Source organism: Lampetra planeri, chromosome 19, assembly GCF_965212315.1.
Source record: "Lampetra planeri chromosome 19, kcLamPlan1.2.h2, whole genome shotgun sequence".
Classification (NCBI taxonomy): domain Eukaryota; kingdom Metazoa; phylum Chordata; class Hyperoartia; order Petromyzontiformes; family Petromyzontidae; genus Lampetra; species Lampetra planeri.
The window spans coordinates 571,638-585,727 of NC_136125.1; the positions used below are offsets into that span (position 1 = coordinate 571,638).

Below are 14,090 nucleotides of genomic sequence, written 5' to 3' on the forward strand. Positions count from 1 at the left end.
CCCCCCCCCCCGACCCAACTTGCAGAACCAGGGGACTGACGCTGGTGCCGGTCATCAGCAATTACAACCGGCTACAAAACCTCCCGTATTACATCAGCCCATCTCTTCTCCAGCCCGTGCCGTGCCTGTTTAGCCGCCTCTGTCCGAGCAAACGGAAGCTGCTTGGGCACTCGGTGGATTAAACACGATCTCGCAATAAAGCAGCTTTTATTTTACTTGTCAGAGGGGGCTAAAATAAAGGGGCTATTGGGCTAGAGAAGAGATGGGCTGAGTAGTTACTAAATGTCTGGTGTCAGCAGTGTCAAGATCAGCCTCTGTAGGCGAGTCTCGTGAAGAATGCTACTGGGCAGTTTGAGGAAGTTGCCCTCCAACAACAGATGGCGGGAGGAGCAACACTCGCAACAATGAGCGGAGCTCCGGGCGGCTAAAACGCAGCAAGTTTGCACAGTGGGGAGCACAGGTGGTGCATCTGCCAGTCATCTCAGCTCATAATAACTGGGTCTCTTCCATGACCTCCTGTCAGCAAGCTTTTAACACTTAATGGTGACCTCAATGTGCATCTATCCTGACACAAGCACCGTGGTGATGTCACGGCCATTTAGTGGTGAACATCGTTTGTTGTTGTTGTTATGTCTGCTAGGGCTCCACGCTGGTAGTATAAAGGTTATTCGATGTTAATAATGCCGTGATGTATCCGTCACCGCCACCTCGTAGTGCATGGTGGCTGTTGTGAGTATGTGTAGGTGTTTGGTGCATTACGCTTATGCGCGTGTGCGTTGCAGGTGACAGAGAGCCAGGCCCGGACTGCCGTGCCGGAGCCCGAGGGTCTGGATGAGTTCACGTGCCTGCTCGTGCCCGAGGACACGCGCGTGCTCGTCGACCTGCTGAAGCTGGCAGTCGCTGCGCGTGCCAGCGAGCGGGGCCGCGAGGTGCTGTCGGCCGTACTGTCCGCCATGGGCATCGCCTACTCCCAGGTGGGCGCCACGGGCGGTGGTAACCCTCGCACCTCTCAGCAAGAAGGGCCTTGGTTTCGATTGCCTTTCTGCGTGGAGGTTGCCTGTTTCTCTCGCCCCGTTTTCTGCACGGGATTCCTCAGTTCTCCGGGTCCTTCTGAAGCTAAAAAGCACATACACACAAACACACAGAGTGACTGGTTTTGGGAAAACGTCCCAATGCTGAAATATGACCTGCAAATCGCTTAATTAGGATCACACGTAGCGGCATTGCGCTTTCCCGAGTGAACAAGCAGAACAATAATCAATTTCAAGGCGCTTTACAAAGCTTTGCTTTGCTTAAGACTAAAATACGTAATGACTTGTTGCATTAAAAACGGAAATCACGTCTATATTAATTCCATGTTAATATCATTAACTAAACTTAAATATTTATTATATTCATACCAGCATCTATATACAACCATCGGGTTAGAAATCAAACCATTATAATAGGAAAGTAAACAATCTTGATTTGAAGCTTTCGTGACTGCAGGAATGCATACTCTTTGGTTCTTTCGGTAAAGCCACGTAGGTAGAAAAAATAATAGATCACGACGTTTCGATCACCACACAAGCAATCATCTTCAGGTGGGAGAGAGAAACAGGCTGCTGAAACAAGTCCTTATACATATATAGAGGCGAGAGGGGGGGAGGGGGGGGTTGCCCCAACGGGCAAGAGGGTGGGGGCTAGAGATTGTGCCAAAGCGAGTGGGAAATCCAAAGATGAGATTAGGCACAATCCCACCTGAAGACGATTGCTTGTGTGGTGATCGAAACGTCGTGATCTATTCTTCTTTTCTACCTACGTGATTTTACCGAAAGAACCAAAGAGGAAGGAAAGTAAGCATCTGTAATTAGATGGTTTCTTATCTAACAACAGACGGGTTGTGCAAGAAATTAGTCATTTATGTGTCTGTGTTGTGTGCATGGTTGTGTAGTTTGTGTGTGATGTGTGTGCATAATGCATCGCATGTTGTGTGCCATGCCATGTTGTATATCATATGTTGTATCGGGAGCGGTAGTATCGTGGTTAGTGCACTTCGATATGAACCCGGTGACCCAAGTTTGAAATCTCATGACCAATAACAGTGGTGAATATTTGAACCGATCCTGGGCCTCCTCTAGGTCGACTCAGCCTCAAATGAGTACCTAGTGCGGTGGTTGCAAGCATCACTGGAGTGTCAAAGGCTACCGGGCCTGGTGCTGGCCACCTACCCCCTCGTGTGCCGTGCCAGCCTTAATAGGTGCAGCTGTCTAACAGCACTTGTCCCACCGGCCTGTTAAGGCTACACGGGGGATCTTTGTCTTTAATGTGTGTGCCGGTGCTTAGGCTATCCACGGGGGTGATGCTTGTGTTTGCGAGCCACGTTGTGTGCCGTGTGTCGTATGCACTGTGCCTGCGTCGCAGGTGGCGGAGATGCTGCTGGAGCTGTGCGTGACGGAGCTGGAGGACGTCGCGTCTGATTCGCAGAGCGGGCGCCACGCGGCGCAGCCGGCCGTGGTGGAGAGCAGCCACCCCTACACGGACGATACCAGCTCCAGCGGCACCGTCCGCATCCCCGGTCACTCCCACTGCGCCAATCGCCACCACTGCATGGCGCCATCATACACAATACTAGACCGTTCAATACCACCAAACACCAGTTAATACTGTAACAACAGCATTCATACTGCACAACAGCATTAATGCTGTACAACAGCATCAAGACGGTGATATGTTAAGCAATACTATATAATTAAAAACCTTAGAGAGATGTTGGACATCTTTTGGGGTTAAGTGGGGGAAGGGGATAGACTAGGGATGAGCTTGCAATGTGAGTTTTTCCCCGTGCCCACACAGTCTTCACCGTGCTCGAGGGACTGATGGCAGTAGTTGACGTTTGCACGCTTGCTCACGCGCGCTGCCGTTGCTCGCGCACCGTTCTGTCCCTCTGTGGCCCAGGAGCCGAGGGGCTGCGCGTGGAGTTTGACCGGCAGTGCTCAACCGAGCGGCGCCACGACCCCCTGACCCTGATGGACGGGGGCAGCCGCGTTGTATCGGTGCGCTCGGGTGAGTAGCGGGAGATGGCGTCGCCGTGTGCGGTGGGCACGCGCCATCAACACGGTGTCTGGTATCAAAGAGGTCGTGGGGTTGATCCCGACCCTGACGCCTGTATATTTGGAGTTTGCATGCTCTTCCTGGAGTTGCTTATATTTTTCTCTGGCTCCTCTGGTTTTTCCCTCCATGTTTAGAATAATAATACAATTTATAACGTGCGCAATGTTGTGGACCAAAGATGCAATTCTGAGGCGTGGAGCCGAGTTCAGTGTCTCCTTTGACACCCAAATCGAGCTGAAGAGATTTATTGACCATTGCGAATGTGAATTGGGATGGCGTTCCAAATGACAACGCTGCGACGGAGAACGATGAGAAGCGTCGCACTGCGAAGGTGGCTATGATTCATTGAAGTGTAAGGCAGAGGCAAACGATCTTTAAGGTAATTTTGCTTGAAATGGGCAGCCAATGAAGGGCATGAAGGATGAACAGGGAGTCGGGGTGAGGGTTGCGGGGGCCGTGGACAACTCGGGTAATTAAATTTTGGAGGCATTGCAGTTTATTTTGGTTGTTTTGAATGGACTGGATGCTTACCGCTTTGCAACAGTCGAGTCCGCGACCCAACGTTGCTGCAGGCGAGAGTTATTTGCTTTGTTGGAGCTGATGAGCGGACGCAGTTGGCAGAGGGCCCTGAGATGGTAGTTGCAGGACTTGAGAACGAGGTTGATTTCGGTGTCGAAGGAGAGCGTGGGATCCAGAATGACGCCGAGAAATGTCAGCATCACTGAATGAAGGAACCATTCGTTTAGAGTATTTGGTTGCTCTAAATTTCCACAGGATAAACCACTTTGTTGAGCTATCATCTGAAAAAGAGCTATGTAGCTCGTGGGGCCTTACCTGGTAAAATAAAAATAGTTTAGAATCACGACTTGGTGCTTGGAGATGAAAAGTTATTTCTGGGTGTGCCGTCTCTCACGAGTCGGTATCTGCACACGTGTGTCTGTGTGCAGCGTGGGCTGTGTGGCCCCGCTAACTCAGCGAAAGGCTTCCTGGTCGACCGCAGTAGTGACTGCTGTGTGAATGTAGCGCGGACCTCTGCTCTGCAGCCTCGGACAGGAGTGTCTGGTGAATCGCTGGGGAGGGGGAAGTGACTGAGCACGCGTGGTGCTAGCGATACCCTACCAGCCTTATGATCTGGTTAACAATACCGCTTACCCTGACGGTCCATTTTGGTCCATGGGTCATCTTTGTAGGTGTATACCTCTGTGCATGTGCATGCACCCGTGTGTGTGTGTGCACACGCATGTGTCTGTGAATGGGTTACCGAAGTCTCAACTCGTGACGTCCAAGCCTAATACATGACCTCTTGCTGCTTCATGTGGCCACAAAGTCTAAATCCATGAAATCATACTTTGGCGTGATTCCGCACACTGCTTAACAATTCGTACGTAATTAATTTTCGTTTCTGCATTTGCACATCCTGCCTGTCTCTCACACGGAATTTTCTGAGGTCATATTTGCCTCAAACAAATACTTGGAAACCACAGCAGCAGGCGATGTAAAGTATTTGGTGTTGTGTGTAGTGTGTTGAGGACATGTCAGCACCACCAGTCGTCTGAGTGAGCACTTGGAGTACCCATCTGAGCACGCTGTCAATGAGAGCTGTGCGTGGGTTTGTGCGTGCATCTACGTAGGCCGTGAGTGGTCGGACTGGTCGAGCGAGCTACGTATACCGGGTGATGAGCTCAAGTGGAAGTTCACCAGCGATGGTTCAGTCAATGGCTGGGGCTGGCGCTTCACTGTCTACCCAATCATGCCGGCCACAGGTACCTGCAGCGGCCAGCAGGACCCCACGGGGCACACGGCCTACTGTTCACACATTCCCGTGGCCAGAGAGTGCCATCTGGGCATGGATAGAGAGAGGCGGTGTCAACTAAAACACAGGCAGCCAAGTGTTTCTTGGATAATGAATCTCTCCTTCTGACACTTAATGCAACTGATGTGTAGTCCACATCTCATCTTTAAGATCTGCTCTCAATGTTTCTCTATCTATGGCATCAATAATCTGACCATCATCTACACCTACAACACTTGCAACATTATTTCATGAACGTCTACGTTTCTTACATTTTACTGCCATGAAATTCCGAGTATCCTCTTTGTGGACTTGTAATCAAAGGCAGGACCTGCATTTTCTCGTGCACATCTTACAACCATCTGGCCATGCATTGACACGGTCACTACTCCTGTCTTAAGCGCCCATGTCAGTGCCAATGTTGACCTCCCCGCTTCTCCAAAGTTGCACGTGCAGTCTTTCACCAACCCACGCTGCGAGCGCAATACTTGCTTGTCCTCGTCCTCCTCCCAGTCTTCGGCACAACTCTGGGAATAATCTGACCACGGGCCTCGACCACCTCCATGCTCTCACTTGCTGCTGACCGCGGCCATCAACATTGTTCACTCTTAAGGCCCCCTTTCCAGCCCTGGCACGAAGAACCGCCAAGAGTGAGGGTTCGCGGTCCATGGCCCTCGATAGTTAATCTGTATCATTCACAACGTCCGTCTTGTTTGAATCTTTACTTCTCTTTCCATCCTATTCTATCAACAATTAAGAATAACTTTGAACAAAGTGACAGTTGCATCTTATAATTCCTCCACCATTGCTGTGTGTGAATCATACAGTATCTTACCTATGAAAGTAATTTTTTTGTCTGTGTGTCTGTCTGTCTGTGTGTCTGTGGACACACCTTGTGACGCTTTTTAACTGACTAACTGCTGGCTTTACGTTTAAAAAAACTACACGCATACGACGCAATAAGCCCCCGGACAAAACATCGCTGTGTAATGAGCGACTTCCGCGACATGTCGTGAAGAGGGTACTTAATCATGGGACCTCCTTTGCCAGTACCACAATATGAGAATAGGTTTTCCCCTTTTTTCTGGCAACAAAACAAGTGTTGAGATGTTAAAACACCAAACTGAAACCTTTTACAAGGAATCATGTCAGCAATAACCACAATACTTGTGGTCAGAATGCAAACAAAAACATACTCTGATAATATATGCATTGTCTTTGAAACTGATTGGTCCACACCAGAGACAACTTTCTTTTGAGCCTCGTCTCAAAACGGTGTTAGAGCAGAGGACACGAAAAGGCATACTGGCTCTACTGGCTACACACAGCCGATCACTCGGCATGGTCCCACCGCCCTCACTCGGCTCCGTCGTTGGCTGGCGGCGTGACGATGATGGCGATGGAAACCTTCCATGTGGCCGGACGACGGAGAGAGATGTTGGCTAGCAGCGACGCAGCCAGGACCCAAGAATCCACACACGAACCCTGAGCCCCGGTTCCGCTCCTCCTTCTATCCCCCCAGGCGTGGCTAGGCCCCGCCTCCAGCCACGCCCTCTCATGGAACCTTCGAGCAGGTTCCCGTAGTATCTCGGCTAACCCCACCTGTTACCTTTGCCCTAGATACCTCTCCTTCTCTGATTGGTTTTTACTTTAACCGTGCCCGTGCTTCCCTTTCCCGGCCAGCAGGTGTCACCATGTCATTACAAATGTAAAGTAGTTACATTAATAATTTATGACTATTTATTATTATATCACTACGCTGAGTGTGGCGCCAAAGCACGCATCTGCGCATGCGCAAGAATGCTGACTTATGGTTCCCCTAGCAGGCACACTCGATCTGTGGGGGCAAAAAACACGACTGTTAAATTTTCACACTGTGATGTCCCCCCCCACCACAATGAGTGCAGTTACTGCTATAGAGTTGGTAGATACTACTATAGTCAATACATACTACATGTAGAGCAGGCAGGGTGATGGTGGGGGGGGGGTTGCAGCCCAGCCCCAGCCGACCAAGGTGCCTCCTCGGCCGGCTGGGCAATCTAGGCGAGGCAGGCGGCACTCCGCGGGACTAGGCCTCACCATAGCACTTTGTATTGTTAGTAGTTACTGCTATAGAGTCGATAGATACTCTTATATAGTCGGTATATACGACCATAGAGTCGGTAGATACTACTGTAGAGTAGGTAGATATAAATACTATAGAGTTCGTAGATACTACTATAGAGTCATTATAGAGTCTGTAGATACTACTACAGTCAGTCGATACTGCTATAGTCAGTATATACTACTGTAGCGTTAGTAGATACTTCTATCGTCAGTATATACTACTATAGTGATAGTAGATACTACTATAGAGTTAGTAGATACTACTATAGAGTTATTATAGAGTCTGTAGATACTACTCCAGTCAGTAGAGTCTACTATAGTCAGTTTATACTGCTATCAAGTCGGTAGATACTACTATAGAGTTAGTAAATACTACTATAATCGGTATATACTACTCTAGTGATGGTAGATACTACTATCGTCAGAATATAGTAGTATCTAGTGACTCTACAGTAGTATATACTGACTATTGTAGTATCGACTGACTCTCCAGTAGTATAGAGTCATTAGTAGAGTGATTAGATACTGCGATATAGTCGATGGATGCTATTATAAAGTCAGTAGATACTACTGTAGGGTCACTAGATACTACTATAGAGTCAATAGCTACTACTGTAGAGTTAGTAGATACAACTACGGTCAGTAAATACTACTACAGTCAGCAGATACCACTATTGTCAGTATATACTACTACAGAGTCAATAGATATAACTATAGATTCAGTAGAAACTACTATAGTCATTAGATACTACTGTAGAGTAATTATTTACTACTGTAGAGTTGGTTGATATTACTGTTGAGGTGTAAGTTCACTCGGACACAGGCTCACTGTTAAGGGCTACTGCCGGTTTATTAAACTGTTACCACACACAAAGGATTGCACCAGAGGTAGGTGCTTCTACAATGGGTCCTTCACGTGGACTGTCCCAGCCCCACTTAACTAATCGGCCTATTCTCTCTCAGCTCCCCACTGGTCGATCCCGGACGGGGGTTAATCCATCACCGTCCGGTCACCAGCGGCGAACCTTCTCACTCCGACCCCGGACGAGGGTCCCCGAGCCCGAGCGGCGCGTCCCCTGTTCCTCTCCGCTCCCCACAACGACCCCGCCCCTTGGCCCGGGGTCCCCCTTAAGTACCCTCCCCCTCTGGGTAACATTCCCGTCCCCCTACTCACTCTTTTCTGCCGATGACCTCGCACAACCCGTAATGCCAGCACCCAACAATTGTTAATTAAGACCAACAAGAGAACGAGGTCCGGGGTGCCAATGCGGAGGTTATGTCTGAGACTGGGAAACAACACTGAAGACAGGCAGGACGGCGGGGGCGGGAAGGCCTCCTCCCCTGGGGTGGCTGTCTCCACGATGTCCGCAATTGCTGGCGGCCGGCCGGACGGCCCCCGATGGTCAGCGAAAACGAGTGGCCCTGGAGCGCGTGTGTGCTACAGGTCCGCTCCCACGGGCGGCATCTGGCCTCGGATCTGGCGAGACATCCGCTGGTCTAGGTCGCGTTGTCGTGGGCCCCATGGGCGGGACACCGCGACTTACTCGGAGAGGTTCTGTGGGCGTACAGACAGGTGGATTATTCTGCGTAGCGTCCCGTGCCAGCCGGCACGGCTCTTCGGACGCATCACAAACCGGCCGCTCCGTGAGTGGGGATGGACTAACCGAACGAGGTGGCACATACCTCTTTAACCTAGAGGGGTGGACTATCCAATGCCGGCGACCGAATCGAATGCGCACACAGTGGCCGGCGGGCCTCCATGACCTCAACGGGGCCTTGCCAAGGGCAGTGAAACTTAGGCGATGTACTGACGGGCACCTGCGGGCAATGGAGCCACGCCTTGTCTTCTGTCACCCATGGAACCCCCGACACCTGATGCCTTGGTAGGCGTTCGTTAGCCGCTTGCCGGCTGGCCGAATTGTTGATGGCCGCCTGTCGAGCATCGTGCAGTCTGTTGAGCGTGCCTCTCATTAACGCCGGCACCGCGGATTTCTTAAGAGATGGCTGCATACCCAATTGCACGTGCATCGGGGGCTCCGGTTCCCTCCCAAACATCAGATAAAAGGGTGAAAACCCCATTGAGGTATGAGGAGCCAGCCTATACGCGGCGAGGACGCCCGGAATCAGCAAGTCTTGACATCCCTTCACAAATAGCGAAACGTCACATTCCATGCCTGGCCAATAGTAGTCACGCTTGAAGGTCAACAACGTTTTGTGGACCCCAAGGTGCATCAACTTTTCATGAACCGACCTAGTTAGTCTCCCCCGTAGGACAACTGGAACGACCAGACAATATTTATCGAGCTCAGGGTTTCAGCGCATGAGTAGGCCGTCGTGTAGGGCAATGGGCGGAGTGGTCGGCTGAGAGGAGGATCGGCCATCAGGCCTAACCCGGCGCCGCAGCTTCAGCAGAGAGGTATCCTCCATCTGCAAGCGTGACCACTCCTCTCTTAGGATTGCTAAGCCGAAGTCGATGGCCAGAACTTCGGTCCTCGCTACCAACCGGGCCCCGACGCTACTCGTATCCCTACAGCGACTCGATCCCATCGAGCACGCACACCCGCTCTCAGGAGGCCGCCTAGACAGGCCATCGGCATTTCCGTGCTTAGTACCCTTCCTATGTATGACCTCGAATGAGTACTCCTGCAGCACCTCGAGCCACCGGGACAGCTGCCCTGAAGGCTGATCGATGCACAATTAATATTGTAGTGCCGCATGGTCCGTACGAACGGTAAACCGTCTACCGTACAAGTAGGGCCTATACAGTTGCACAAAAAACAATGGCCAATAGCTCTCTTCGGGTGACGCAATACTGCTGATCAGTGGGCGACAACACTCGACTGCCAAATGCCACGACACGCTCAACGCCATCCACCACTTGGGCCAACACAGCCCCTATGGCCGAGTCGCTGGCGTCGGTGTCGAGCACAAAGGGCCGTGAGAAGTCCGGATATCCCAAGGTAGGTGCGTCCTCCAGGGATGTGCGGAGCGTGACAAAGGCCTCCTCCTCCTCTGTGCCCCAACGAAACTTCTGCCCTTTTGCGGTCAGCGCGTGGAGAGGCTTTGCGACCGTCACAAAATTTCGCACAAAGCGACGGTAGTAAGAAGCGAAGCCAACGAAGCTTTGAAGCTCGGCGACAGGTGTAAAAGTCGGCCATGTACGGACACAAGCTGTTTTCTCCGGGTCCGTGGCCACAGCTGACGCGCTAACAATATGGCCTAAATATCTAATGGAGGGCTGCAACAAATTGCATTTCTGGGGTTTGAATTTCAAGCCAGCCGCGTGCACTTTGGCGAAGACTGACTCAAGCCGCTGCATGTGTTCGTCAAACGTACAGTTGAAAACGAGATTCCCACTGGAGACCCATAGGAAGCCGATTAAAATGGAACAACCATTGAGGTGTACGGAACACGGTTTTGGGTTTGGAAGCCTCATCCAATGGCAATTGCCAAAAGCCCGAAAGCAAATCTAGGGTCGAAAAGAACCACGCGCCTGAGAGGGCGTCAAGCAAATCATGCATCCGAGGCAGGAGATAGGCATCTGCTACCGAAATCTTGTTCAATTTACGGAAATCGACGCAGAAACGGAGACTCCCATCCTGTTTCTTGACCAGAACGATAGGGGCTCCCAACGGGCTATTCGAAGGAGAGAACGTCCACCGCCAACATGTCATCCACGGCCAATCAGACATGCTCCTTCTCCCTATGGCTGAAGCGGTGGGAATTTAACAGAATGGGGGGCGCATTCCCTGTCTCTATGTGATGTTCTAGCAGGGACGTGCGGCCGATATTGAATTTGCCATGACTGAACACGTCGGAGAATTTAGCGATGAGTGTGTGAAGCTGCCTCCGCTCCTCGGGGGGACAGGAGAACATTCTCCTGACAGAACGCATCCACCCAGGACGTGTCGGACTTCACCTCGGGCAGCACAGCCGCCGCCACCCCCCCTCCGGTGTGGCCTCGACCGGCGGGAGGGCCGGGGACGCGTGCGCCACAACCGTGCCCGCAGGGACTGTTACCTGTGAAGGCCCCGCATTGAAAATTTGTAGAAATGGCTCTTGATTTTCCGCCACAACTGTAAGGGCACCCACCAGGGAGGGTGTCCGTGAGAAATAGTTGGAGGGCGTTAGGCCCGCCTCCAGCGTCCGCAATTTTAAGTTCCCACGCAGCCTCAAGGGTATTAGCATCTGTGATCCCGGCGGGATGGTCACAGAATCCGTAGCCAAAGCATGAACACTGGCCGCAAGAGGGGTCAACATCGTCAACTCCACGCAACCTGGTCGATGAGTATTTTAATGGGCATTTTGGCCAGGAAGTCCGTGCCTAAAAGGCGTTGCACTGCCAGCGTCCTAGAGACCGAGACGGGCCCTTCCAGTTCAATGTCCCCGACCCAAAATGGAGGCCACAATATGGCCCCACTATACCCAGACTGCCTCCATTTGCGGCAACACATGCCCCCTGTACAGGCCTCAGTCGACCAATGCTGCGTGGTAGCAACCCAAAAATACGTTCTGATATAATGGTGGCCAACGCCCCCGTGTCCATCAAAATGCGAACCTCCACCCCTGGGATGTAACAGGCGACCGCGGAGGAACCCGCCGCGGCCGCCACCACACAATGCGTGAGCGCAGCCCACTGACGGCCCCGCCTGAGCCGGCGGCGAGCGATCACTGAGCCGGCGGCGAGCGATCACAACATGTTACAGAACTTTCAGAGGTGACCCAGTGAACATGAGTCCTATCCCCACTAGGTGCCTGAGGTGGAGGGAGCGGCCAGTAGGCTGATGTGTCGCGACTTGCCTGCGGCCCCGAGGAAGACGCCCACGTAGAAGCAGAAGAAGATGAGGAGCCGCCGAAGGTCCCTGGAGTGCTGCAGCAGCCCACAGCGATGTGGCCCACTCGACTATAGTGTAAACAGACGGTGGATGGCGATCGCTGCAGAATGGACGACCTCGCCGCGGGTCCAGTCGTCGGCCTCTGGCGCCTCTCCCCCATTGGTCACGTGCAGCAAAGGCGGCGAAGTGGTCCTCGTCCCGCGGCGTGACGGTCATCGCTGTACTCGGGACCGCCGCACACGCCGTAACCCCGGGTGGATGGCGCAGGCTGAGGTGCGCTTGAATATTTTGCGTCTTTGCCTCCTCCCGCCGCCGCAACAGGAACTTTTGGCGTGCGCTAGAGGGTGGCTCGAAGATGGCCGCCATCTGAGCGTACGCCATAGCGTTGCCCTGTCCGCGGGCTGGATGGAATTAAATGCCGCCAGAGCCGTCGGGAGAGCTCTAAGCGCTCCTCCATGGGCCACCCAACGGAGATGTAAGCCGCATCAAAGCGGTCACAGAAGAACGCCCAATCACCTGCAGCAGCGATGAAAGGGCGCACGGCAGGCAGGCGACGTAAGAATGCAGAGCCGGAACCAAGGGCCGGCAGATGCGCACCCGAAATAACCCGAACCGGCATCGCCAGAGCCGGAGCAATGGCGTCCGGTTGCTGAGTCGCAGCCAAAATGGTGGCCGAATCCCGTGTTGCGCCGACCGGAAAATTGGCGCCAAAATCCGACATGGCGGGAAGCGCTCGCTCTCGCTCCAAAAGTGCGATGATTGCACGCGGCTGGGCACCCACCTTCGACATAACAGCGGCGAGCTGCGCGGTCGTCTGCAGCAGCTGTCCGAACTGGGAGGTGAGTAGGTCCTAGCTCTCCCGCGATGATGATGAAGTGGTCGTAGCCACCACCTCCACCCCGGCCAGTTGGCCGGCCTCCCCAGATCGCATCTCCGGGGCCTCGGGCTCCGGGGACGTTGTGGGCGCCTCCTCGGAACTCTCCTCGTCCTCCGACCTCTCTACCGGATGGTACTTGCGCTTGGGCGCCGACTTGGACATGATGGTATAGGTTCGTAACCACTTCTGACTCCAGTTGTTGAGGTGTAAGATGACTTGGAGACAGGCTCACTGTAAGGGCTACTGCCGGTTTATTAAACTGTTACCACACACACAGGATTGCACCAGAGGTAGGTGCTTCTCCACTGGGTCTTTCCCGTGGACCGTCCCAGCCCCACTTAACTAATCGGTCTATTCTCTCTCGGCTCCCCACTGGTCGACCCCGGACGGGGGTTAATCCATCACCGTCCGGTCACCAGCGGCGAACCTTCTCACTCCGACCCCGGACGAGGGTCCCCGAGCGGCGCGTCCTCTGTTCCTCTCCGCTCCCCACAACGACCCCGCCCCTCGGCCCGGGGTCCCCCTTAAGTACCCTCTGGGTAACATGACGTCCCGCTATGACGTCATCCCACTCTTTCCTGCCGATGACCTCATCCCACTACTCCTCTACACTACTATAGAGTGAGTAGATACTACTGTATAGTTCGTAGATACTACTACTGTCAGTAGATACTACTACAGGCAGTAGATACTACTGTAGAGTTAGTGGTTACTACTATAGTCAGTGAATGCTACTATAGTCAGTAGTCGCTACAATAGCTTTGGTAGATACTACTATAGAGTCAGATAATATTAGTCACTAGTGACCACTATAGTCAGTATATACTGCTGCAGAGTTGGTAGATACAACTATAGAGTTAGTAGATACTGCTATAGTCAGCATATACTGCTATAGAGTCTGCAAATACTACTATGGAGTGAGTAGTTACTACTATAGTCAGTAGATACTACTATCGGATCAGTAGACACTACTACGGTCAGTAATTACTACAGTCAGTAGATACTACTATACAGTTAGTAGCTACTACTGTGCTCTGTAGATAGTATTGTTCAGTCAGTGGATACAACTACAGAGTCAGTAGATACTACTATAGAGTCAGTAGATACTACTATAGAGTCAGTAGATACTACTATAGAGTCAGTAGATACTACTATAGAGTCAGTAGATACTACTATAGAGTCAGTAGATACTACTATAGAGTCAGTAGATACTACTATAGAGTCAGTAGATACTACTATAGAGTCAGTAGATACTACTATAGAGTCAGTAGATACTACTATAGAGTCAGTAGATACTACTATAGAGTCAGTAGATACTACTATAGAGTCAGTAGATACTACTATAGAGTCAGTAAAAACTATTATACAGTTAGTAGCTACTACTGTG

The 14,090-nt window shown here is 51.9% G+C and overlaps 1 protein-coding gene across 9 annotated transcripts in view; it reads left to right on the plus strand.

Annotated features, from left to right (window-relative positions):
* Positions 1-14,090, plus strand: part of HERC2 (HECT and RLD domain containing E3 ubiquitin protein ligase 2) — a 156,855-nt gene that overhangs the window by 109,773 nt on the left and 32,992 nt on the right. For all 9 annotated transcript variants that reach the window (XM_078602720.1, XM_078602725.1, XM_078602722.1 and 6 more), the window contains 4 exons: positions 783-974; positions 2,404-2,557; positions 2,938-3,045; positions 4,725-4,856. In XM_078602720.1, the coding sequence (XP_078458846.1) occupies positions 783-974; positions 2,404-2,557; positions 2,938-3,045; positions 4,725-4,856 (586 nt within the window). The remainder of the gene's footprint in view (positions 1-782; positions 975-2,403; positions 2,558-2,937; positions 3,046-4,724; positions 4,857-14,090) is intronic.